This window comes from Budorcas taxicolor, chromosome 3, assembly GCF_023091745.1.
Source record: "Budorcas taxicolor isolate Tak-1 chromosome 3, Takin1.1, whole genome shotgun sequence".
Classification (NCBI taxonomy): Eukaryota; Metazoa; Chordata; class Mammalia; order Artiodactyla; family Bovidae; genus Budorcas; species Budorcas taxicolor.
Window position 1 is genome coordinate 19,758,492 of NC_068912.1, and position 25,599 is coordinate 19,784,090.

The 25,599-nt window shown below is 42.1% G+C and overlaps 1 protein-coding gene across 1 annotated transcript; it reads right to left on the reverse strand.

Moving 5' to 3' along the window:
- Positions 1 to 1,416: 1,416 nt before the first annotated feature.
- PSMB4 (proteasome 20S subunit beta 4) lies at positions 1,417 to 3,730 on the reverse strand. The gene is made up of 7 exons (XM_052637365.1): positions 3,561 to 3,730; positions 3,110 to 3,316; positions 2,741 to 2,887; positions 2,493 to 2,574; positions 2,014 to 2,130; positions 1,727 to 1,815; positions 1,417 to 1,540 (listed from the first exon to the last, which is right to left on the reverse strand). The coding sequence occupies exons 1-7, from the start codon at positions 3,698 to 3,700 to the stop codon at positions 1,528 to 1,530; spliced, it is 795 nt and encodes a 264-aa protein (XP_052493325.1). The 5' UTR covers positions 3,701 to 3,730; the 3' UTR covers positions 1,417 to 1,527.
- Positions 3,731 to 25,599: the final 21,869 nt, after the last annotated feature.

Here is a 25,599-nt window from a genome sequence, read left to right on the forward strand (position 1 = left end):
CTGCTAACTAATCATGGATGACACAAGTGAAAGGGTTTTGATTTCTCCCTCAGCTCTCACCTCACTGAATTTCAGGCATACCTTGGAGATACTGCAGGTTGGGATCCAGACCACTGCAATAAAGCAACTATCAACAACAAAGCGAGTCACACATTTTTTGTGTTTTCCTGTGCATATGTTTATACTATAGTATATTAAACAGGCAATAGCACTGTCTAAAAAAATTAGATACCTTAAAAAATACTGCCAAATAATGCTTATCACCAGTTGAGACTTCAGCGGGTTGGATCTCTTCTTGGCAGTAGTAACATTAAAGATCACTGATCAGGGTAACACACCAAATGTAACACAAAGTAAGCAAATGCTGTTGGAAAAATTACACCAAAACTTACTCAATGCAGAGTAGCCAGAGACGTTCAATTTGTAAAACACACTGCAGTATCTGCAAACCATAAAAAACAAGGTATGCCTGTAGTAGTTTTGGGGTTTCCTGCCTATACTAGTTTCTCAAAAAGAGGTTTAGAAAAGATGCACCATCAGTATTACCCAGGGTGTTTTTTTTAAATTCAAGTTTAACACCATCCTGGCAAAAGAACTGGCTAATAACTCCCAACTGCTTTGACTCACAACTACAGGACTTATTTCTAAGAGGTCTAACAGTGCTGCTGCTAAGCCACTTCAGTCATGTCCAACTCTGTGACCCCATAGACGGCGCCCACCAGGCTCCCACGTCCCTGGGATTCTCCAGGCAAGAACACTGGAGTGGGTTGCCATTTCCTTCTCCAATGCGTGAAAGTGAAATGTGAAAGTGAAGTCGCTCAGTCGTGTCTGACTCTTAGCGACCCCATGGACTGCAGCCTACCGGGCTCCTCTGTCCATGGGATTTTCCAGGCAAGAGTACTGGAGTGGGGTGCCGTTGCCTTCTCTGATCTTACAGTGCTAGAAATCAGTAGTAGATTTGGAAATAAACATTTAGGTTATATGTCAAAATTAGGGTTCCCCATGAAGGGTGAGGACGTTTGATGGGTGCAGGATTAAGGCTATCCTGGTTTGGGAGTAATCTACAGGTCGACTAGACGTTACATTTCCATCTTTGAAGCGGTGCTTTAACAAATCCCATGTGCAGCCAACACTAACCAGAAAGTCTGTTTCAGAGTCTAGTGCATGGGGGAGACGCTGAGGAAAAACGGGAAACACAAAAGCTACTTACCACACACAGATCCAGTCTGACTTTCACAGAAAGCAGCCTTCAGCACAGACCCAAATGAAGACAGTAGTGGAGCTTCTGTTTTATGCAGAGAAGTCCATCTGTGCTACAAGAACCAGAGTTCTCGGACTAGGCAGGGAGATGGCATATAGCAGTACTTAGCAGTTTCATTCTTGGTGCGACTTAGTCAAATGATACAACCACTCAGCCAGCATTTCAAAGGATTTGTTTATTTTACAAAAAGAATAGTACCTTTGAACCAACCAAGTTCAAAGTTAGAAGAAGGGTACAAGTTCAGTTCTGGGTAACTCATCTGTATTTCATTCAAAGCCACTAAAAAAAAGAGATGATAAAATCATGAAGCCATAGAGTGAGAAATCAATTCCCAAAAGTAGCTCTATCTTCAACCCAAACCCTTGCCACCCAGAGAGTTTTTGGTTGAGACCTCCAGAAAAACCAACCTTACTACAACCAGGGATCTCCCAACTATTATTCCACTGTAATTTTAATGTCAGTCACCTGATCATGTGGGCAATATCCCAGTTGGTCTCCGCAGACAGGGGTCCCTCTATTTCAACACCTTTTTCAGTTACAGTGGCAATTTGAAACTGAAAAAAAAAGCAGAGCTCTCAATGAAAATACCAACCCTGTCATCAAAGACGTCTCAGGCCTGGTCAAAGGTCAAATGGAGGGTTTTTCTGAAATGTGAAAAATAGACACAGAAATGGCCTGTTTTTCAACGTATAGCGACTCAGGAGTTGCACAGCCTGCCAATTAGATCCCCATTTACTATTCACACTTCTCACCCGGTTATAAGAACGGGCATCTCGATAGTACAGCACTCGCATGCAGCGTTCCACTAGTTCTCGGGCCTCCGTCTGGCTCAGCACTGGCTGCTTCTCCAGAACTTCTCGCAGCAGAGGCTAGGGAGATTGGAGGAAAAAACAGGAGATACCATGGGCTGAATACCAGATGATCTGTTGCAAATCCATGATGTAAAAAGAATCATAAGTGAAAAGCTGACATTCTACTTACTGCCTCAGCAGAATGAATTCTGCTTACTTGTGCTAAGACCCACTTGAAGGGGAAATTCATGGGTGTCCTCACTTTGCATACATATACTGACTCACTCCAAGACATACCCCACCTTGTCATTACAGCCTCTAGACCAAAAATAAACCCAGCAGTAGGGAACATAGTCTGTTTCTCATGTCCGAATTCAAAGGGTAAAACAGACAGCCACTAATCTTACCTTCTGTCTTCTACCCCTCAACTGACTACTTACCTGAGCCAAGTATGCACCGTAACCAGTGGCCAGCGAAGGGGCTTCATAGGCCACACCAAGCATGTCCACATAACCCAGGAAGCTAAAAAGACACAATAGGTCATCTTAGGTTTCTGTATCTTAGCTGAAGAATGGGACTATAGGGTCTGAGGCAGAAGTGGGATTCACTCAGGGGGAAGAGACAGACACTAAACAGGCACTAGAGGTTGGGTGGTCAAGGAAATTAAGTTATTTGTATTAAAATCAACCTCTCTCCATCAGCATAACCTCCAATGACCATGGTGTTCCACAGGGGGTTCATCTTGGAGCGGCGACTGTACATGGCCCTGGTCAGCCATGAATGAATAGCTTTAGGACTATAGCTGTGTCCGTCTCCCAACAGCTCCTCATCAATCCTTATAAGAGAACAGAAGTCAGGATTTCCATCCACCCCCAAAAGACGTTACCACAATCTTCCCCATTTAAACCCACTGAAATAAACTATTTGCAAAAACTCTCACATCTTTCACCCCCAGCAAGTCTCCCTGTTCTCTACCCGCAGAAATTTTTGAAGGGATTAAGAAACTGTGGGTTCCCCTCCCCACTTGGCAACTACTTCTACTCTCTAGATGACTTACACCATTTGCCCGAGAACCTGCTTCAAATACTGGAAATCAGCATAGTCTCCGGAAGCACCCAGCATGGTGCTGTTGTTGACTCGCATAATGCGGGAGATGTTGCGGAAACGAGCCAAGGAGCCGTAGGAGCCCAGCATGTCTGCTGCGATCACCACTCCGCCCTCAAACTTGAGCCCCAGGACAGAGGTCCCGGTCACCATGGGGTTCCTAGAGAGAGAGGGAGGTCTGCTGAGGGGCGGCGCGGCGAAAAGCACGAGCCGGCTTCCCGAGCTGCGGGCTCCGTTTCTGACTTTCCACGGCTCTTTTCATTCTCCGAGACCTTCCTCCCCGAGCTCCCCCGCTGTCGCGCGCCCCGGGTCTTCGCCTCGACTTCCCCGGCTCCCAGAACCGGCGGGCAGCACCAGGCCCCACTGTCCCTCCCCCTGCGCAGGCTAAGGCGCCGAGAGCTTACTGGGTGCGCGTAATCGGAGCCCCGTACAGCGCGGACGCCGGGTCCACAGAGGAACCGGGAGTGGGCGGAATGCGGTAAAACTGCCCGGGGGCCGGACCCCCGGCCCAAAGTCCGGACCGCGACTCCAGCAGTGCTTCCATCTTAGTCACCGTAGCACGAGAAGTGAAAGCTTTTGCACCAACGGAAGCGGAAGTGATCCTTCAGTGCCGCACCTTTCTTCTTCCTACAAGCCACTTCCAGCAGCCATGTTGATAAGGTCGGGGCCGACCGTACCTGTGTCCCGGGCAGCGATCGAGACCCTGAGAGCTGGAATTGCCTGACCTCGTGTCACAACGCGGTAGAGTCTGGACTAGAACTGTGTTCAGACACACGAATTCAAGGAAGGGGTGGGTGGTGTGGGAGATGGATATGGGGCGGGGGTGGGGCACTTCAAGACGCTGACGCTGCGCGAGGAAGCAGCTCTCTTTTTAGATTGGAAAAGAAAACCCCTTACGAAACTAACAGTGAACTCAGGGTCTGTTAAATTTGTATTTCTCAAAGCAGCTTCATGTGGCATATTAGACCCATTTTACAGATAAGAAACCGAGACTTGTGTAGTGATTAACCCGTTCACAGAGCAAGTAATGGTAGGTCTGAGTTTTCAAACTCAGAATTTAAAAAAGGAATCAAACAGTTGCGAGTACCTTAGGATATGTGCTCTCTCAGGTGCATCACTCACTCTGTAGGACCTTGGACAAATCTGTGAAAGTTTTCTGATTGTCAGATGCTCTTGCCTACCTCTTAGCAGAAAAATTCGGTCGACTGTGGGAGTGTAACTAAATTCCAAGCGTTCCCATCTCAGTGTGATTCTGTAGCAGTGCCTGAAAGCAGTGTCTAGAATCAAACAATAATCCTAAAACTACTCCTTTGCCACTCCTCCCTTCACAACTAGATGCAAAATTTTTTACTCAGCAGGAAACCAAATCAGTTTTGTTTTTTAAATTCCCTGAGTTAATTTGAACTAAAGCAATGCATGAAATTTTAGCTTAATTGAAATGAAGTTATTTCATTAGGTCTTGAAACCCTGGAAAGGGAAGGGTCAAGATCTTGCATTCAGTTCAGTTCAGTTCAGTCGCTCAGTCGTGTCCGACTCTGCGACCCCGTGAATTGCAGCACGTCAGGCCTCCCTGTCCGGCCTCCCTGTCCATCACCAACTCCCGGAGTTCACTCAGACTCAGGTCCATCGAGTCAGTGATGCCATCCAGCCATCTCATCCTCGGTCGTCCCCTTCTGCCCCCAATCCCTCCCAGCATCAGAGTCTTTTCCAATGAGTCAACTCTTCGCATGAGGTGGCCAAAGTACTGGAGTTTCAGCTTTAGCATCATTCCTTCCAAAGAAATCCCAGGGCTGATCTCCTTCAGAATGGACTGGTTGGATCTCCTTGCAGTCCAAGGGAATCTCAAGAGTCTTCAACACCACAGTTCAAAAGCATCAATTCTTCGGTGCTCAGCCTTCTTCACAGTCCAACTCTCACATCCATACATGACCACAGGAAAAACCGTAGCCTTGACTAGACGGACCTTAGTCGGCAAAATAATGTCTCTGCTTTTGAATATGCTATCTAGGTTGGTCATAACTTTTCTTCCAAGGAGAAAGTGTCTTTTAATTTCATGGCTGCAATCACCATCTCCAGTGATTTTGGAGCCCCCCAAAATAAAGTCTGACACTGTTTCCACTGTTTCCCCATCTATTTCCCATGAAGTTATAGGACCAGATGCCATGATCTTCGTTTTCTGAATGTTGAGCTTTAAGCCAACTTTTTCGCTCTCCTCTTTCACTTTCATCTAGAGACTTTTGAGTTCCTCTTCACTTTCTGCCATAAGGGTGGTGTCATCTGCATATCTGAGGTTATTGATATTTCTCCCGGCAATCTTGATTCCAGCTTGTGTTTCTTCCAGTCCAGCGTTTCTCAATGATGTACTCTGCATATAAATTAAATAAGCACCCAACTGATCCCCTTTGTGTCAATTTTTGGACTTGAAAACCAGGTAGTCTATTTTTTCTTTCTAATTAATAGCCATCCTCTCCCAACCCCCATATTCCAGGTGATTCTTGGGCCTCTCAGAGGCTTACTTAGACACATAGCAGGTGATAACAAAAGGCTTACTGGGATTCCTCCAAAACTGCTAGAATCCTTGACTTTCATAGCTAGGAGAGCCCTCATCACATGAACTTTAAAGCAATTTAGCCATCAATTAACTGACTATATCCTTGTTTGGAAATGGCCTGAGGTGGCTTGCTGGTTTCTGGTCTCACTCCATTTTAGATCCCTAGATTAAGGCTCTGGTAGGGCCAGTACCAGTTCCAGAGATCAGGCAGGCAGTCAAATTCCACAGGGTCGAAAAGAAGAAAAGTGAAAGAATCCTAGATTCGTCCAGCCTGAGAGTAGGATGACCGGGAAAGCAAACCACTAAAAAGGTTTGATGATGCAGTATTCAGAAGAAGGTGACTAGCATGTCTTCTGTGCTAAGATGAAAACAGCAAGTTGTAAGTTAAACTGAAACAAGGCAAGTTAAGAAGTTTCTTCTCTTTTTAAATCAGGTCTGGTATTATCTGGAAAGTCATTTTTAAGTTCGCCCAGTTTTCTGTGGTTGGCTTTGAGTTTAATTAGTATATAGCTCTCACCAGTGTTCAAGCTTTTAAATCAGTAATCATCAGACTGGTTCTGTAACATGTCAGGATATCCCTGGTTATAGGGAATGTCTTGAAATGCTCAGAAAAGAAATAACAGTAGACTAAATTGAAATTAATCATCACCATCACCACCACCTCATTAAGATTTTACACTCCCACAGTGAAAGTGCTAATGCTCCATATTTTAGGAGAAGTGGAATTTTAAACTTCAACTACAAAAGAGTTGAGGATCATTTCTTGACCTGCTCAGGGCCAGGCCCTGGGGACTATAACAGACAGATGAAAAAGAAAATGTGTCCAGCTTATTCATGGATGCACTTGCCTGTGGGTATGCGCTAGGGATTTTTGCAATTTTATATCCTCTCTAATTCAGTTCTGCAATATCTTTCTCACAGCATGTGTTACACTCATCTAAAAACTGGCTGCCGTGTGAAACCAAAAGTTCCACAAAAGCAGAAACAGATTGTTTTTCAACAGTGTTGTTTGATGCACAGAAGTTTCAGATTTTGATGTAGTCCTGTTTATCTTTTGTTCTTGCCCATACTTTTGATAGCATATCTATACTTGTGATGTCATATCCAAGGAATCATTACCAAATGCACTGTTAAGAAGCATTTCCACTATGTTTTCTCCTAGCACCTTAATACTTAGAGCCCTTATGTTTTGATCTCTTATCCATTTTGAGTTAAATTTTGTCTATGGTGTAAGGTAAGGGTCTAACTTCATTATTACAAATACAGATAACCAGTTTTCTCAACATCATTTGTTGGAAAGACTGTTTTTCTCAGTGAATGGGCTTGGAACCCTTGTTGAAATCACTGATCCTATGTGTGAGGAGCCTGGCAGGCTGCAGTCCATGGGGTTGTCAAGAGTCAGACCTGCCTTAGCGACTGAGCACCACCCTGAGTACAGGGTGTACCTGAGTACATACTAACTCTGGTATCTGGGTCATCTGTGAGTCTATTATCTCTTTTTCTCTTTTCATTTTGGTCATATTTCTTCTCTCTTTACAAATCCCATGCTTTTTTGTTGTTTTCCAGAAACTGCGAATCACTACAGAGGCTCCATTATCATGTTCCCTTCCCCCAGAAAGGGTTCTCCCTTCTTCCCATTAGGCAGATAAGATGAGGGATTGAGCAGTCCATCCTGGCAAGGACTACGCTATGTCAAGGTTGGGCTGCTGTTTCAGCCCGATTCACCCGTATTCTTCAGGCATGTTCCTCACAATCTTTTAACTAAAAGCTGGGCAGGTAGAAGACTGAGCTAGCTCTCCAGGCTCCTGTTCCAAGGAGTCTCAAAATCTGGCAAGTATCTTGAGGAGGAGACCAGTTGAGTGGTTGAGGCTTTTCTTTCCCTGCCTCAGAAAGTCTTCATTTCCTAATCAGTAATGCCAGACTATGGGAGATTTGGGCTTCCCTGTAGTTTAGCCAGTAAGGAATCTGCCTTCAGTGCAGGAGACCTCGATTCGATTCCTGGGTTGGGAAGATCCCCTGGAGAAAAGATAGGCTATCCGCTCCACTACTGGGCTTTGCTGGTGGCTCAGATGGTAAAGAATCCGCCTGCAATGCGGGAGACCTGGGTTGGGAAGATCCCCAGGAGGAGGGCATGGCAACGCACTCCAGTATTCTTGGCTGGAGAATCCCCATGGACAGAGGAGCCTGGTGGGCTACAGTCCACAGGGTCACAGAGTTGGACATGACTGAGTGAATAAGCACACACACACGGGAGATTCACTGTGCCTTTTAGAAGCTTTTAGTCCAACTCTCCAGTCTCATGAACATTCCCAGAGTTCAGCAAATTTTCCATATATAAAACTAGCCATCATTGGAGGCCCCTTAAGTTTTAACTTGTCACTCCAATGTTACATGACCATCAAAATCTTCAGTGATTTCCCCAAGCAGAGACATTCTAGCTAAGTTAGGCCTTATCTCTAGCCTGGGCTCACCTCACTTCAGAAGGATTCTCTTGTCATTGGAATTCAGCTTGGTTTAGTCTTCATTCCTTTGACATGTCCTTGTTTCCTTCAAAAGAATATGGTTTTTATAACTTTTCTAGCTTCTTGTATGAGGAATACTGACCAGCCTTGCCCTACAGCTTACTTGATGTATTGGTTTTCTGTGGATGCTTTAGCAAGTAATTACAACCTTAGTGGCTTAGAACAACAGATTTTTTTCTCTCACAGTTCTAGAAGCCAGACTCTGAAAGCCAAGCAACATCAAGGCAATGCTCCCTCTGGAGGATTTGGAGGAGAATTCATTCCTTGCCTCTTCTAGCCTCTGGTGGCTGCTGGCATTGCTTACCTGGTGTTCCTTGTCCTGTACATCACTCTAATCTCTCTCCATCTTCCTTTTACTTCCTCTGCTCAGGAACCTCCTCTATCAGATCCCCCTCTGCTCTTCTTTCATAAGGACACTTGTGATTACATGTAGGACCCACCCAGATAATCCATTATAGTCTCTTCATTTAAAGGTCCTTAGTTTGATCACATCTGCAGGGAAAATCCCTTTTTCCACATAAAAGCTCTTTTTCCTTATTTTGCAGAAAAGGAAGTATTCACAGCTTCCAGAGATTAAGCTGTGGATATATCTTGGGAAACCGTTATCAGCCCACCACATCTGTAATCAGAAGGCTATTATGTGTTTTTTTTTTACCTTTGTAAAACTGAAAAATAAAACACACATGAATAAGTATATGACTTAATGAATTATTTTAAGGCCACCACCCTGAAAACTACCATCTAAATCAAGAAATGGAACTTCTCCAGCTAGCCCAGTTCTGATTGCAGTTGTCTCCCTCTCCTGAAAACAGCCATTCTCCTGAATTTTGTGATAATTATCCCCTTGGATTTCTTTATACTTTCATTATCCAAGTGTGCTTCCCTGGACACTATACTTTGGATTTCCTGTTTATTTGACTCATACTTGTTTTGAGTTTCTTAATCTACATACTTCCTCCTCTAGCCCTTTCTTTGCGTGACAGTGTATCTGCTGAAGACCTCAGGATGTTTGCGCTGTGTACCCTACTCTCTGCCCACAGCCTGGGTTTTACTGATTGCACGCCAATAGAGTATTTTGACATGTTCTTCAGTCCTCTTCAGTTCCTGCACATAGACAGCTCAATCCAGAGGTCTCTTTACACTCATATTTGATGCCTTTGGCAAGACTGTAAGTGGTGGTGTGTTTTTTAATCACAGTGTGCCCACTGTGTCTAGTTGTCTCTCTTTATTGTGATATTATCAATTGCTCCTTTTCAGTTAATTTATTTGGTGTTGCACAATAATGATATTCTAATTCTATAACATTGTTTTCATTCATTAGCTTAAGTGTTTCCATAAAGAGACATTTCTCATCTACTTTTTGGTTAACTGGTGTTAAACCCATCTAAGAAAGGTCAGATAAATGCTTTATTCTTTCTCTTTAATGACTTTTAAAATTTGCCCCTATCATTATCTAAATGTGACCAGTTAGTTTTTTTAATATATTTTTATGAACTCATAGGGAGAAGTCAGTGGCAGCCCACTCCAGTACTCTTGCCTGGAAAATCCCATGGACAGAGGAGCCTGGTAGGCTGCAGTCCATGGGGTCGCTGAGTCAGACACGACTGAGGGACTTCACTTTCACATTTCACTTTCATGCATTGGAGAAGGAAATGGCAACCCACTCCAGTGTTCTTGCCTGGAGAATCCCAGGGACGTGGGAGCCTAGTGGGCTGCCGTCTATGGGGTCGCACAGAGTCGGACACGACTGAAGCGACTTAGCAGCAGCAGCAGCAGCATGAACTCATAGATATAAACATTCATTCTGATGCTCAAATTATTCCAGATTTGGCCAGCAAGAGCCATTTAATTTAAAAATACTGGCTTCTGGATCCTTTTAACGTATCCTATCATTATTTGGACATCCCCCCTGGAGGCTCAGATGGTAAACAATCTGCCTCAATGTGGGAGACTGGGTTCGATCCCTTAGTCGGGAAGATGCCTTGGAAAAAGAAAGGGCTACCCGCTCCAATATTTTTGCCTGGAGATTTCCATGGACAGAGGAGCCTGATAGTTACTGTCCATGGGGTCACAAAGAGTCGGACATGGCTGAGTGACCAACACACACGTCATTATTTGATCACATCCTTACTTTTTGGCAAAACAAGATGTTCCAGGCGCATACTTTCTCTGCACCAGCCCTGGATCAGTCATTTTCTCAAAGGACCTTGATTCCTTTTAGTGGAGACAGATATTTATTCCTCTTTTTGTTTGTTTGTTTGTTTTAGGACAGGTTTGTTTGTTTGTTTGTTGGCTACACAGTTTGTGGGATTTTAGTTCCCCTACAAGGAATAGAACCTGGGCCCTTGGCAGTGACAGCACAGAGTTCTAACCACTGGACCACCACTGAAATTCTTGACCTTGGTATTTAGAGGCCAAATTTGGTTTCTAGTGAGTTCATTACTGAGATTTTGCTGTCCCCAAGACTACTTAGTGGATAGAGCTGTGCACATACATTTACATCATATTTATTTCTGTATCTATCAATATATATACTGAAAACTATATATAAACTTCAAGAAAACTAGAGATACCAAAGAAACATTTCATGCAAAGATGGGCACAATAAAAAACAGAAATGGTATGGACCTAACAGAAGCAGAAGATACTAAGAGGTAACAACAATACACAGAAGAACTCTACAAAAAAGATCTTCATGACCCAGTTAACCACGATGGTGTGATCAATCACCTAGACCCAGACATCCAGGAGTGCAAAGTCAAGTGGGCCTTAGGAAGCTATGAACAAAGATAGTGGAGGTGATGAAATTCCAGCTGAGCTATTTCAAATCCTGAAAGATGATGCTGTTGAAGTGCTGCACTCACTATGCCAGCACATTTGGAAAACTCAGCAGTGGTCACAGGACTGGAAAAGGATCAGTTTTCATTCCAATCCCCAAAAAAGGCAATGCCAAAGAATGTTCAGACTACTGTACAATTGCACTCATCTCACAAGACAGCAAAGTAATGCTCAAACTTCTCCAAGCCAGGCCTCAACAGTACATGAACCATGAAGTTTCACATGTTCAAGCTGGATTTAGAGAAGGCAGATGAACCTGAGATCAAATTGCCAACATCCATTGGATCATCAAAAAAGCAAGAGAATTCCAGAAAAACCTCTACTGCTTTATTGAGTACGCCAAAGCCTTTGACTGGGTGGATCACAGCAAATTGTAGAAAATTCTTCAACAAATGGGAATACCAGACCACCTGACCTGCCTCCTGAGAAATCTGTATGCAGGTCAAGAAGCAACAGTTAGAACTGGACATGGAACAATAGACTGGTTCCAAATCGGGAAAGGAGTACATCAAGGCTGTATATTGTCACCCTGATTATTTAACTTATATGCAGAGTATGTCATGCAAAGTGCTGCGCTGGATGAAGCACAAGCTGGAATCAAGTTTGCCAGGAGAAATATCGATAACCTCAGATATGCAGATGACACCACCCTTGTAACAGAAAGCGAAGAAGAACTAAAGAGCCTCTTGAAGAAAGTTAAAGAAGAGAGTGGAAAAGTTGCTTAAAGCTCAACATTCAGAAAACTAAGATCATAGCATCTGGCCCCATCACTTCATGGCAAATAGATGGAGAAACAGTGGAAACAGTGACAGGCTTTATTTTGGAGGGCTCCAAAATCACTGCAGATGGTGACTGCAGCCATGAAATTAAACGACACTTGCTCCTTGGAAGAAAAGCTATGACTAACCTAGACAGCCTATTAAAAAGCAGAGACATTACTTTGCCAACAAAGGTCCATCTAATCAAAGCTATGGTTTTTCCAGTAGTCATGTATGGATGTGAGAGTTGGACTATAAAGAAGGCTGAGCACTGAAGAATTGATGCTTTTGAACTGTGGTGTTGGAGAAAACTCTTGAGAGGCCCTTGGACTGCAGGAGATCCAACCAGTCCATCCTAAAGGAAATCAGTTCTGAATGTTCATTGGAAGGATTGATGCTGAAGCTGAAATTCCAATACTTCGGCCACCTGATGTGAAGAACTGACTCATTTGTAAAGACCCTGATGCTGGGAAAGATTGAAGGTAGGAGAAGGGGATGACAGAGGATGAGATGGTTGGATGGCATCACCCACTTGATAGACATGAATTTGAGTAAGCTCCAGGAGTTGGTGATGGACAGGGAAGCCTGGTGTGCTGCAGTCCATGGGGTCACAAAGAGTTGGACACAACTGAGCAACTGAACTGAACTGAACTGAAAACTATCTATACACGTTTATACCAGTATCTCCAATTTCAATCCAGCACTGTTGGGCATATTCTGACCTCCTCCCTTTCCATATTTGTAATTTCCTTTTCTGAAAATGAGAAATCTAGCTCCAATTATCCTCTCTCTGTATGTAAATCAGTTCTTTTATGCATAACCAATCTTCCATCACTGTCAGCATCTGCGTCCCTTCACCACTGCCCTCCTCACTCTGCTCTGGCTCCATCAGCCTACTGGACCATCCATTCATGAAGATTTTCTCTGGACCCCATTCAGGCTACCATCCTGGGCCCTCTCTCCAAGTGCACACCCGCTATCCTCCTGTGGCTCCAACAGCCTGTGTCAGTTCCCTGTCACTGCCGCCTGCCTCCCTGCCTAGATGTCCTCCTCACATCTCTGCTGTGCCACCATTCTCTGCTTCATACACGGTTGCCCAAGTTGCTTGGTCCCACCTAATGGCTTTGGACTGAATTGTTCACCAAAGGAAGAGTTTGGGGAAAAGAAAATAAACATATATTTATTCCTGGTTCTATAAGTTATATATACACACACATATATATGTCTTACCACCAGCCCTTCTGTTGATGTTGCTGTAATCATTTTGTTTGTAAAGCTTTTTTCTAGATCCTTCAGGGAGGGCTCATGGAATATACATTCTCTTAGTTATCACTAGTAAAAATTGTGTGTGCCCTTCAAACTGCCAAGTCAGTTTTGCTGGATATAAAACCCTTAGCCCACATTTTTCTCCCTTGAGTGTATCTCAGTTGTCATTGCTTAGTTGATAAGTCTTTTTGCAACCCTGTGGACTATAGCCCACTAGGCTCCTCTGTCCATGGGACTTTGCAGGCAAGAATACTGGAGTAGGTAGCCATTTCCTTCTCTAAGGGACCTTCCTAACCCAGGGACTGACCTGAATCTCCTGCATTGGCAGTCATATTCTTTACTACTGAGCCACCAGGGAATTCTTCTGACATAATTTGTTCCTGTCAAACAGTCTCATGACAATATAATTTTCCCCCTCATGTAGATAGCTTGGATAATGAAATACTTTTTTCCTTAAATCTCAGTAATTTTACCAGAACGTGACAACAGTGGTTATTCTGAATTGATAATCTTTTATATGTGGTATGTTAGTTCAATATATAGTTTAATTTTTTTTCTTGATTTTTAGTTTTTAGTATGTATTCCCTGTATCTCTTCATTTATTTTAATTAAAAAAATTTTACCTTCTATCTCTCTTAAGACACTACCTATTATATATACCTAGTCTTATATTCCTTCTAATTTAGTCTTCATTTCTGAAAAGATTTTTTCTTCTATTTTCAGTTCTTTCCTATGTCGAGTCACCTAATAGCTGCACTTTTCAAATTCTCATTTCTGTTGTTCTTTCATTTCCTACATTATTTTCACAATATCTTTCAACTCATTTTGAAATAGCGTATTACAGTTTGTTCTGCTCGTGGACATGTCTGCCTGGTGTACTTTCATTGTCAGCAAGGATGCTATTCTGCTTCTTATTCTCTTTATTTTTATAATAACTTTGTGTGGGAATTGCCCCCTATCCTCTCTTGTTTCTCTTTTCTCTTGGAAATCTCTCTCTTCCGGAGCTTCTAAGAGGCGTGGCTCAGGATAGCTTTTCTAACATCACAGGGCTCCCTCTGCCGTTGTTTTTAGGTAATGTTTCAAAAACCAGACCTATTCTCTGAGATTTCCTAGCTTTCTCTTCACTTTTCCTTAGACCTTCCTTCTCTTCATCTGGCTCTATTGTTTTAATTGATTTTTATTCTGCTTGCATCAATTTCTCCTCAGTGTGGAGCCCTGTCCCAGAAGGAGCCTTCCCGCTCAGTCAGAGGGTTCCTGGGACCGAGGCTTCTCCAGCCCCCTCAGACCTCACCACGGACTCCTTGCATTCTTCAGCTGCATCACTGGGCAAAGCCCTGCTCTGCTTGAACTGCTGTTTTCAAATTACCCTGTTCTGCTTTCCCGTGAATGTCTGTTGGCTCTTTGGGGGTCTGGTATTCTCAGGTGTGTCAGAGGCCCCAGGGTGTCTCCCACACAAGTGCTGACACCACACTGGTCTTTTAATGTTTAGTGGTTTGTCCCCATCCACTTGTTTTTGGATATCTTGGGGCTCCGGTCCCGTCCGTTTGTCACTGTTAATGGGATTTTGGCTTTGCTGCCTAGTTGTTCTATTTTTATGAGAGAATTCAGTGAGATTCAAAAACTGTGTAATCATCATTGTCCCAGAATCTTGTGATTTGTTTTTATGATGTGGAAACTTTTATTATTACATAGTGATGCTTTTGTTAGATTCCCAAAATTGTGATTTCTAAATCAAAGATACGTGGGGTTTTTTTTACATCTTTATGGGTTTATCTATAGTGTAGAAATTCTACATGCACAGCTCAAATAACATTTATGTGTGTAGATATCCATGTGACCACCATTCAGATCTAGACATAAATCTTTCCCCCAGAAAACTCTTATTATGTTCCTTCCTCCTTCCTCATCAATAATCCTCCTCAGCAAAGAAAACCATTATTCTGACTTCTGTTAACATAGAAATTCTGTCTGCTCTTGAACTTCAGATAAACAGAATACTGCAGTATGCACTCCTTTGTGTTTGGCTTCTTCCACTCAACACTTTGAGATTCATCCGTGTTGTTGCATATAATGGTATGATTGTTTTTGTTTGTTTATTTTACTGTGTGGTATTCCATTGTATAAGTTGGTGTGTACGTTTAAAATTGTTTTGAGTTTTTTATTGTACGCATAACATGAAATTTATTATTTGAGCCATTTTATGTGTACAGGTCAATGGCATTAAGTATCTTCACAATATTGTACAGCTAACATCATTGTTCATTTCTAGAATTTTTTCTTAATCCCAGATAGAAGCTGTATACCCATTAAATAATATCTACCCCTTCCCTCTTTACCCCAGTCCCTGGTAAGCCCTGTTCCACTTTGACTCTCTATGAGTTTACCTGCTCTAAATACTGTATAGTAAGTGGCACCACACGATATTTGTCATTTTCTGTCCAACTTATTTTGTTTAGTATAGTATCTTCAGGGTTTACTCATTTTGTTTGTCAGAATTTCATTCTTTTTTAAGGAAAAATAATATCCTGTTGTATGTATTGGATTGTCCAAAACGTTCATTTGGATTTTTCTGTAAGATCTTCAGTTCAGTTCAGTTGCTCAGTCGTGTCCGACTCTTTGCGACCCCATGAACCGCAGCACGCCCAGACCTCCCTGTCCCTCACCAACTAAGATCTTACAGAAGCTATATACCATTTTTTACTTACTCATTCATCTATTGATGACATTTGGGTAATTTCCATCTGTTGGCTATGATGAATAAGCATATTTTTAATTTTAATAGATGTTGGCAGATGCTTTTCAAAAATACTATGTTATGGGGCTTCTCTGGGGGTCCAGTGGCTAAGACTCCATGCTTCCATTGCAGGGGATGCATGTTTGATCCTTAGTAGGGAAACTAAGATCCCACATGCTGTGTGGCACGGCCAAAAATTTTTTTAATTAAATCTTTAAAAACTTAGACATATTAACACTATTTCAAATGGGGCTTCCATGATGACTCGGTGGTAAAGAACCCACCTGCCACTGTAGGAGACACAGGTTCAATCCCTGGTCTGAGAAGATCCCACATGCTGTGAAACAACTAAACCCCTGCACCACAACCCTTGAGCTTGTGCCCTAGAGCCCAGGAGCTGTAGCTCCTGCAGCCTGCATGCCCTACAGCCCATGCTCTGTGATAAGAGAAGCCAGCACAACGAGAAGCCCAAGGACCACAGCTGCAGAGTAGCCTCCACTCGCCGCAACTAGAGGAAAGCCTGAGCAGCAACGAAGACCCACACAGCCAGAAATAGATAAACGTATTTAAAATACACACAGCCACACACATATATATATATATATCTGCAATTCTCTAGACCATCCCTGGTGGTCCAGTGGTTAAGACTCCAGGCTTCTACCTCAGGGGGCATGGGTTCCCTCCCTGGTTGGGGAACTAAAATTCCACATGCGTGCTTGGTGGAGCAGTCCCCCCAAAAAAGACTGTGTTACTGTGTTATGACCTGAATTTTGCTTCTCCTCACAGCCTCCCTGATTCACGTATTGAAGCTCTGAATTCTGTCTTGGAGACAAGGCACAGAGGTAATTGAAGGTTAAGTGAGGTCAGAAGGGTAGGGCCCTGATTCTGCAGGACTGGTGTCTGCATAAGAAGAGAAAGAGACACCAGAGCTCTCTCTCTCCACATGCACAAAGGCCAGGTAAGGGCACAGCAAGAAGGCAGCCATCTGTAATCCAGGAACAGAAATGTCGCCAAAAATCAACCTTGCTGGCACCTTGGCCTTGTGCTTCCAGCCACCGAAACTACGCAGATAAATTTCTATTGTTTAAGCCACCCAGTCTGCGGTATTTTGTTATAACAGCCCAAGCCAACTAAGACAGATTGTATCAAACTTTGACTCTCATAAATGGTGTATGATTGTATAATTAGAATGTGTCCCAATTTCCCCACACCCTTAAAACCATTGGGTATTATCACTGTTTCACTTTTTGCCAATCTGATAAAGAAAATGTTATGTTATTTTAGTTTCAATTATGCTGATGAAAAGTGTTTATATATATATATATAATTTTTTTCTTTTGGCTGCATCACACAGCTTGTGGAATCTTAGTTCCCCAACAAGGAATTGAACCCAGGCCCTCAGCAGTGAAGGCATGGAGTCCTAACCACTGGGCCGCTAGAGGAATTCCCAAAAAATTGTTGTTTAGTCACTCAGTCATGTCCAACTCTGTGACCCCACGGACTGCAGCAGGCTTACCTGTCCTTCACCATCTCCCAGAGCTTGCTCAAACTCGTGTTCATTGAGTCAATGATGCCATCCAACCATCTCATCCTCTGTTGTCCCCTTCTTCTCCTGGCTTCAGTCTTTCCCAGCATCTGTGTTTTCCAGTGAATCAGTTCTTCACTTTAGGTGGCCAAAGCATTGGAGATTCAGCTTCAGCATCAGTCCTTCCAATGGATATTCAGAGTTGATTTCCTTTAGGATTGACTCATTTGATCTCCTTGCAGTCCAAGGGACTCTCAAGAGTTTTCTCCAACACCACAGTTCAAAAGCATCAATTCTTCCTCACTCAGCCTTCTTTATTCTCACATGCATACATGACTACTGGAAAAACCATAGCTTTGACTAGATGGACCTTTGTCCGCACAGGGATATTTCTGCTTTTTCATATGCTGTCTAGGTTTGTCATAGCTTTTCTTCCAAGGGGCAAGCATCTTTTAATTTCATGGCTGCAGTCACCATTCACAGTGATTTTGGAGCCCAAGAAAATAAAATCTGTCACTGTTTCCATTGTTTCCCCACCTGTTTACCATGAGGTGATGGGACCAGATGCCACAATCTTAGTTTTTGAATGTAGAATTTCAAGCCAACTTTTCCACTCAACTCTTTCACCTTCATCAAGAGGCTCTTTAGTTCCTCTTCGCTTTCTGCCATTAGCGTGGCATCATCTGCGTATCTGACGTTGTTGATATTTCTCCTGGCAATCTTGATTCCAGCCTGGGCTCCATAATCACTGTGAATGGTGACTGCAGCCATGAAATTAAAAGACGCTTTCCCCTTGGAAGGAAAGCTACGACAAACCTAAACAGCATATTAAAAAGCAGAAACATCCCTGTGTGGACAAAGGTCCATCTAGTCAAAGCTATGGTTTTTCCAGTAGTCATGTATGCATGTGAGAATAACAAAGGCTGAGTGAGGAAGAACTGATGCCTTTGAACTGTGGTGTTGGAGAAGACTCTTGAGAGTCCCTTGGACTGCAAGGAGATCAAACGAGTGAGTCTTCCAGCCTGGCATTTTGCATGATGTACTCTGCATAAAAGTTAAATAGGCAGGGTGACAAAATATACCTTTACTTCCTTAGTTAGATTTATTCCCAGGTATTTTATTCTTTTTGATGTGATTGTGAATGAGATTGTATCCTTAATTTCATTTTCTGATAGTTCGTGTTGGTGTATGGAAATGCAGCAGATTTCTCTATACCAATTTTGAATCTTGTAACTACCCTTTAACAATTTCGTAAAGCTAGTTTCATAGTGCTAAGCCCTTTTAGCTTTTGCTTATCTGTAAAACTTGATCTGTCCTTCAGATAGAATGAAAGCTTTGTTGGGTGTATTCCTGTATTCCTGGGTATAGGCTTTTCCCTTTCATCGCTTTAATTATATCATGCCCCTCCCTTCTGGCCTGCATAGATGTCTGCTGATAGTCTTATGGGAGTTCCTTTGTATATAGCTTGTTGCTTTTCATTTGCTGTTCCTAATATTCCTTCTTTAAAGTTTGGCTATTTTGATCATAGTGTATCTTGGTGTGATTCTCTCTGGGTTGATCTTGTTTGGAACTTTCCTCCTGGACCTGGATGTCTGTTTCTTTTCCCAAGTTAGGAAAGTATTCAGCTGTTAGGTCTTCAGATATGTTTATCTGTACCTTTCTGTCTCTCTCTCTTCTTCTCGGACCCCTATAATATGAATATTTGTATGTTTTATGTTTTCCCAGAGGTCTCTTAAACTGTCCTCATTTTTTAGAATTTACTTTGGCCATGTCAGGTCTTAGCTTCAGCATGTGGGCTCTTCACTGAGGCATGGAGGTTTCTCCCTAGTTGCGTCCATGGACTGCAGAGCTCATGGCCTCAGGAGTTGCAGCATCCAGGCTTAGTTGCCTGGCAGCATGTGAGATCTTAGTTCCCCGACCAGGGAATGGAACCATGTCTCTTGCATTGGAACGTGGATTCTTAACTACTTGGCCACCAGGGAAGTCTCCTGTCCTCAATTTTTAAAATTCTTTTCTCGTTTTTTTCCGTTCAGCTTGAGTGATTTCCACTACTTTATTCTTCCATTTCGCTGATCCGTTCCTCTGTATCATTTAATCTACTGTTGATTCCTTTTGGTGTAATCTTTTGTTTCAGTTATTGGGCTCATCATCTCTGCTTCTTTATATTTTTTAACTCTGTTAAAAACATATCTTCTCACTCTGTTTATCCATTCTTCTCCTGAGTTCTTTGAGAATTATTATGAACATTACCTTAAGCTCTTTGTTGGATAGATTGCTTGTCTCCACTTTGTTCTTCTGGCTTTTAATCTTGTTCCTTTGTTTGAAACATATTCCATTGTTGCCTCGTTTGCCTAACTTGCTGTTTTTATTTCTGTGTGGTAGGCTGTTTGTGTTTTCCAACCATAGAGAAGTAGCCTTATGTAGGAAATGGGGCCCTGCAGTGCTCTCCCCTTGATCACCAGAGGTGTGTGCTCGAGGGGTGCTCTAGGTGTGTGCTGCATGGGTCCTTCTGTTGTGTCTGGTTGGCTATGGGTGTGCTATTAGACATGGCTGGGTTGTTGGGGTTCTTTAATGGACTGGAACCTGATGGTCCAGAGTCAATGATAAGAAAGTAAAAGAGAGAGAGAAAGAGGCTGATATTCCTTGGTTTACACAGAAAACCAATAAAGCCCTTGACACTGGGCTTGCACTGCTTCACGTAGGCACAAGGCACCCTCTCGTGAGGGTCTTGCAAGCCCGGGCAAGAAAGTGAGCTCAGCAGTCATCTGTGCTCCAAAGAATTAGCCTGAGAAAGAAAGAAAGAGAGAGAAAAAGAAAGAAAGACATGGGGACCCAAGCTCTGATGGAACAAGGGTGTTTTACTCAACATACCATGAGTATATATACTGTCTTACAAGATAGCTATTTTCAGCAAAGATAAAGATCAAAAGTCCAGACTTACAAATTATCAAGGAAACATAGACGATCCATATCAAAGAGAGAGGGTTGTAAATAATCACTTTTACCGTATGGTCCATAAAAAGAAAAGGGTCATAAGTAGTTACTTCTCACCGTATGGAAAAGCTAATGAAGGAAATGCATTCATTCCTCAGCCCCGGGAGTGGTTTGCCACTCCTCTTAATTCCTGAATATTCAGGAATTAATAAGGAACAGAGGATTCATGACAGATCCAAAACAGCACAGAGGAAGCCTCCTGTTAAATGCTTCCTGACAATTCCCCCTATTTTATTATATTTGTAAAAAAGGTCCTGACCAATTGAGTTTGTTTAGTATTAACCAACCTTATAGAGAAGCAACGCTAAACAACAAATATAATTACCAAGACAATCACCAAAGTTATAGTTCCAGACCCGACGCTGTGGGTAATACTTTGAAACCATCCCCGTGGGTCTAGCCCAGATAATTGATCAGCTAGTTGTTCAGCTAAAGTTTCCAAATTAGTGGAAGAGGGCAGACGTTTAGAAAAGGTTCAAAGATTTCCTTTTGCAGTAATTGTACATTCAGAGAAGCATTATCATGTATGTTTTGTAAATGAAATTTGATTTGTTCTCAGTTGTAGGCACTATGATTGAAATGAACAGGAGTAACACAAAATTGAGTAGAATTCCAATCACATTTTACTATCACTTGTTTTTGCAAATCTATTAATTGATCTCTGACCCACATGACGGCTGTTTGTAGTTCCTGTATTTCCTCTTGAATATCCTCATCTACCTGAGCCTGAGTAGCCCACATATTATGAGCATCTTCAGTCCGATTTTGGATAAAATTATGTGTTTGAATTGAGGTATGTAAAGCAGCGCCAGTGACAGCAGCAGTGGTGCAAATAGCTATTAACCCAAAATGCCAAGAATCAGCCATCCAACGAATCGTTTAGATCGTTGGAGCAGTTTAGTAAGTAATCTGGAAGTGAGTCCAGCCATGGGACCTTCTTCCCAGGGTCGTTGGAGATTTCTTGGTAACCACAAATTACGTCGAGATTGAGGAATCAAAAAGGAATCATTTCTTAAAGAAATAGAGGAGTTAAGACAAGCATATAGTTTGCAATTAATACAAGTTACAGAACGTAAAATCTTATTAAGTTGTAAATTTCCTATGGCTATAACAAAAGGAAGTGGGACACAGGCCTGTATAAAATACGAATGATTATAGCGAAAGAAATAGTTACTATGACCACGACTGGTCCCTGTGGAAATGTCCGGTCCAAGTCCCAAGTTCTTCGGTGCTCGCAGCAGGTTTTGAGATGTCCCATTGTCCAGGCCCACTCTGTTTATCGAGGATGATTCTAGGACGAGGTGGGGCTAATTCACTGTAAGCCACCCAAGAAGTCCTTTGTCACGGTAATGCTCCATCTCAGTGTCAGTGACCTTCCATGTCACTTGAGTAGCATAGTCACAGACAGTGCTGTTAATATCATCTGAGCAGTTAGATAACCACATACCATGGAGTCCCCAATCAACAATTGTATGATTAGCCACAAACATTAATTTTCCTGATTTGGCTTGACATTTGTCCCAATGAATAGGAGTATATGTAAAATTCTTATAAGTGAACCCTTTGCATAATATTCTTTGTTCTTTCCCTAGCTCTTTCCCTAAAGTCTCAGTAGTATAAACATGGTTCACAGACATAGAAAGGGCAGTAAATAATCCAAGCAACGTCCGAAAGTCCTTTTAGGGAGGCAGGGCAAAAGCCCAAGTTTGTCGGCTAACCTTTATGCATAATTCTGCTGGGCCCATGCACAAAGGAAGGACTTCATAACCTAGAGAAATATTAATTAGTTTCCTTCTTCAGGGTGTGTGGGCCCTATAACGCTCCAGGGAGAAGGCACTTGTATAGAGTCATTGGTTGAAACGATTGGTCCTCTCTCCATCCAGTTGACCACCGGTAGTAGAGGGGGGCTGCGTATGTAAGCCCCGTAAGTATGATTAGTTAGAGCTCAAATGGGGGAGGCACAGGCAAGCAGACAGCATTGCCAGGAGAATGTATTCAGGACTCCGAGGCATTCCCTGTTGAGAGACCAAATTTTCAGCTCGATTAGTAAGGGTTTTTGTTTGTCCCCAAGTGGGGAGATCATAAGGTTGATGCCGCCGAGGGCAGTGCTTCCTGGAGATCTTTAGAGCCACCATGGCCCGAATTGGAATTTCTTTCTTCTGGGATTTTTGTTGTTTCGCCTCTATTTTGAAGGCCGGGGGCCCCCTTGGGTCAAATCTTCCAAAGAGGAAGCCATGTGAGTTTGTTGCCTCCATCTGGGGAAATACAAGCATACCCCTTTCCCTGTAAGATTAGTTTCCCAGATTTCCATTGTTTCATTAACCTATCTTGGTACCAAATGGGCAGAGGAAGAGAACTGTCCTTCGATTCCTTGAAATGCTTTTCTGCTTTTGTTAAGCTATCGCTCTGTGGTAAGTTTAAAAAATTTAAAACAAATAAAGCTGTATTAACAATAGTTATAGGTTTAGAAAATATCTTATGTTGGAATCTAGTAAAGTCTGCTTTAGATAAGGAAGACAGTAGTGTTCCTGTATATTCCCCCTTTTTTAATTTATTTGCAACTTTAGTGTGTGATGTGTTCGTTCGACTATGCCTTGTGCCTGTGGATTATAAGGAATACCTGTAATATGTTTAATAGAAAAAGATTGTAAAAATTGTTTAAAGTGTCTAGAAATATAGGCAGGGCTATTTTCTGTTTTACCCGCTCCAGTGTTCTTGCCTGGAGAATCCCAGGGACGGGGGAGCCTGGTGGGCTGCCGTCTATGGGGTCGCTCAGGGTCGGGCATGACTAAAGCGACTTAGCAGCAGCAGCAGCAGCAGAAGTTTCCATTACAGCAAAACAAGCTAATAAGTGAGTTATAACATGTTGTGTAGCCTCATGAAGAGGTGTGGCCCAAATAAAAGAAGGATTAGTGTCAATCCAGACATGCAAGAAAGAAAATGGAGAAAGTTCAGGGCAATGAGTTATATCCATTTGCCATAGTTCATTAGGTTGCAGACCGCTAGTATTAATACCTTGGGCGATGGGTCAAAGATGTAGGGATCTACAGGTAGAGCAATTAATAATAATTTCTTTAGCCTGGCAGTATGGGATTTTCCATAGCTGTTGTAGGGAGCCAGCATTGCTGTGCAACAGAGCATGCTGTTCCTCTGGAGTATCAAAGGAAACCAGTTATCAGCCTGCTCATCACCATAAGTCATGGGGCCCGGGAAGGCAAGAATGTGCTCGAATATGTATCATATAAATGGGAGAATTGCGGTTTCTAAGAACAGATTGTAGTTCGAAAAAGAGTTGTTGAATAATAGGTTGATTGGAGTTTATGGTGGAGGTTTCTATATTTTTTAATACAAAAACTGAATATATAGAGTCAGAGACTATGTTAATAGGGTAAGGATGTAGGCAAAGAACTTGAATAAGAGCATATAATTCATTTTGTTGGGCAAAATGAAATTTAGTATAAAAGACTTTATATTCCTTAAGAGACCAGAATGAAGCTTTGGTGTTTTTAGTCTCATCTATATAAAAAACCTCAGCTTGTGGTATAGGCTGTGAGCTGATAATGTGAGAAATAATAAATTCAGTATTTCTGAAGAAATTCACAGCTTACCAGAAGGATAATGGAATGAAATTTCTCCAAAATATTCCAGAAAAGCTATTTGGAAGTTGGTAGAAGTTTGTAATGCGTTCTCAAATTGAGATTTATTGATAGGTATTACAATTTTATGAGGATCGGAGCCAATTAGAGTTTTAGTCCTATTTCTTCCACTGATAATGATTAGAGCAATTAAATCAAGGTAGGGTGTAAGTGACTTTATTCCCCTAAAATGGGTATAGATCCATTCTACTGGGTGTTCTTGTTGGGCAAGAAGTCCTGTAGGAAAATGAAGAGAGGGGAGTATAAATAATTCTAGAGGTAAATCTGGTTTGATGTGAGTAAGAAATTGTTTTTATAATTTATTTTGCACTAAATAGAGTTCCTCTCGTGCCTCTTGAGAAATTGAACGAGGGCTATTTAAATCAGGATCTCCTTTTAAAGTATTGAATAGGTTATTCAGTTGATAATTAGCAATGCCTAAGGAAGGTCTAATCCAATTTATATCACCTAAGAGCTTTTGAAAATCATTTAAGGTTGATAATTTATCAGTACGGATCTGAATTAGTTGGGGAGTAATATGTTGTCTATTAACAACAAACCCCAAGTAATGGTAAGGTGTAGAGGTTTCCAATTTTTCAGGGGCAATGATTAATCCAGAGTTTTTTAAGCATAGTTGAGCTATACCAAACATGTGTTGAGTTTCTAAGATAGATGGAGCTGAAAACAATATATCATCCATACAGTGAATAACAAGAAAGTTAGGAAATTGTTTTCTCACAGGCTCAAGGGCTTTGGCTACATAGTACTGACACATGGTGGGAGAATTCATCATCCCCTGTGGCAGTACAGTCCATTGGTACCGTTTATGAGGTCCAATATGATTAGGATAAGGGAGAGAGAAAGCGAATCTCTCTCGGTCTAAAGGGTGTAAAGGTATATTAAGAAAGCAATCTTGTAAATCAATAATAATAATATGCCAATCTTGAGGAATAGTGGTAGGTGATGGCATTCCTGGTTGTAATGCACCCATAGGTTTCATGGATGCATTAACTTTTTTAAGGTCTGTTAGGAGACGCCATTTGTTAGATTTCTTTTTTATAACAAAAATAGGAGAGTTCCAAGGAGAACAAGATTCCTCAATATGCTTTAATTCTAGTTGTGTATCTAAGTTCCTTAGCCGTCTATAATTTCTCTTTTGTGAGGGGCCACTGTTCTGTCCAAATAGGCTAGTCATTCTTCCAAGCTATTTTAATAATTTTATTGTTTGTTAAGTGAGCAGTGGCCCCTAGGAAAAATGTGGAATGTATATCTGAGTTTGCCATTGCATAAGAAATCCCTTCCTATTACATTAAGGGGTGCGTCTATCACATAAGGTCTTAATGTTGCAGGTTGGCCTTCTGGTCTCTCACATGGATAAATTTGAGTACTCTGATAAACCTCTTGTACTTTGGTTTGAGAAATACCTACAATTTGGCAAGAAATTTTTTGTACAGGCGAGGATTTGGGCCATAAATGTTTGGAAATAATAGTAATATCAGATCCAGTGTCGAGGAGACCAGGAAATCTTTTACCATTAATTTTGATATTTATAGTCGGTTGGGCAAATTCAGATACCAATGATGTCCAAAAGGACTGTTTTTGATCTGTACTACCGAATCC

Excerpts from the sequence above, each read along its gene's own strand:
- PSMB4 (XM_052637365.1), bottom strand. The coding sequence starts at position 3,700 with ATGGAAGCACTGCTGGAGTCGCGGTCCGGACTTTGGGCCGGGGGTCCG. Across the intron at positions 3,317-3,560 it reads GCTCCGATTACGCGCACCCA|GAACCCCATGGTGACCGGGA; the intron begins GTAAGCTCTCGG and ends CTCTCTCTCTAG. Across the intron at positions 1,816-2,013 it reads ATGCCCGTTCTTATAACCGG|TTTCAAATTGCCACTGTAAC; the intron begins GTGAGAAGTGTG and ends TTTTTTTTTCAG.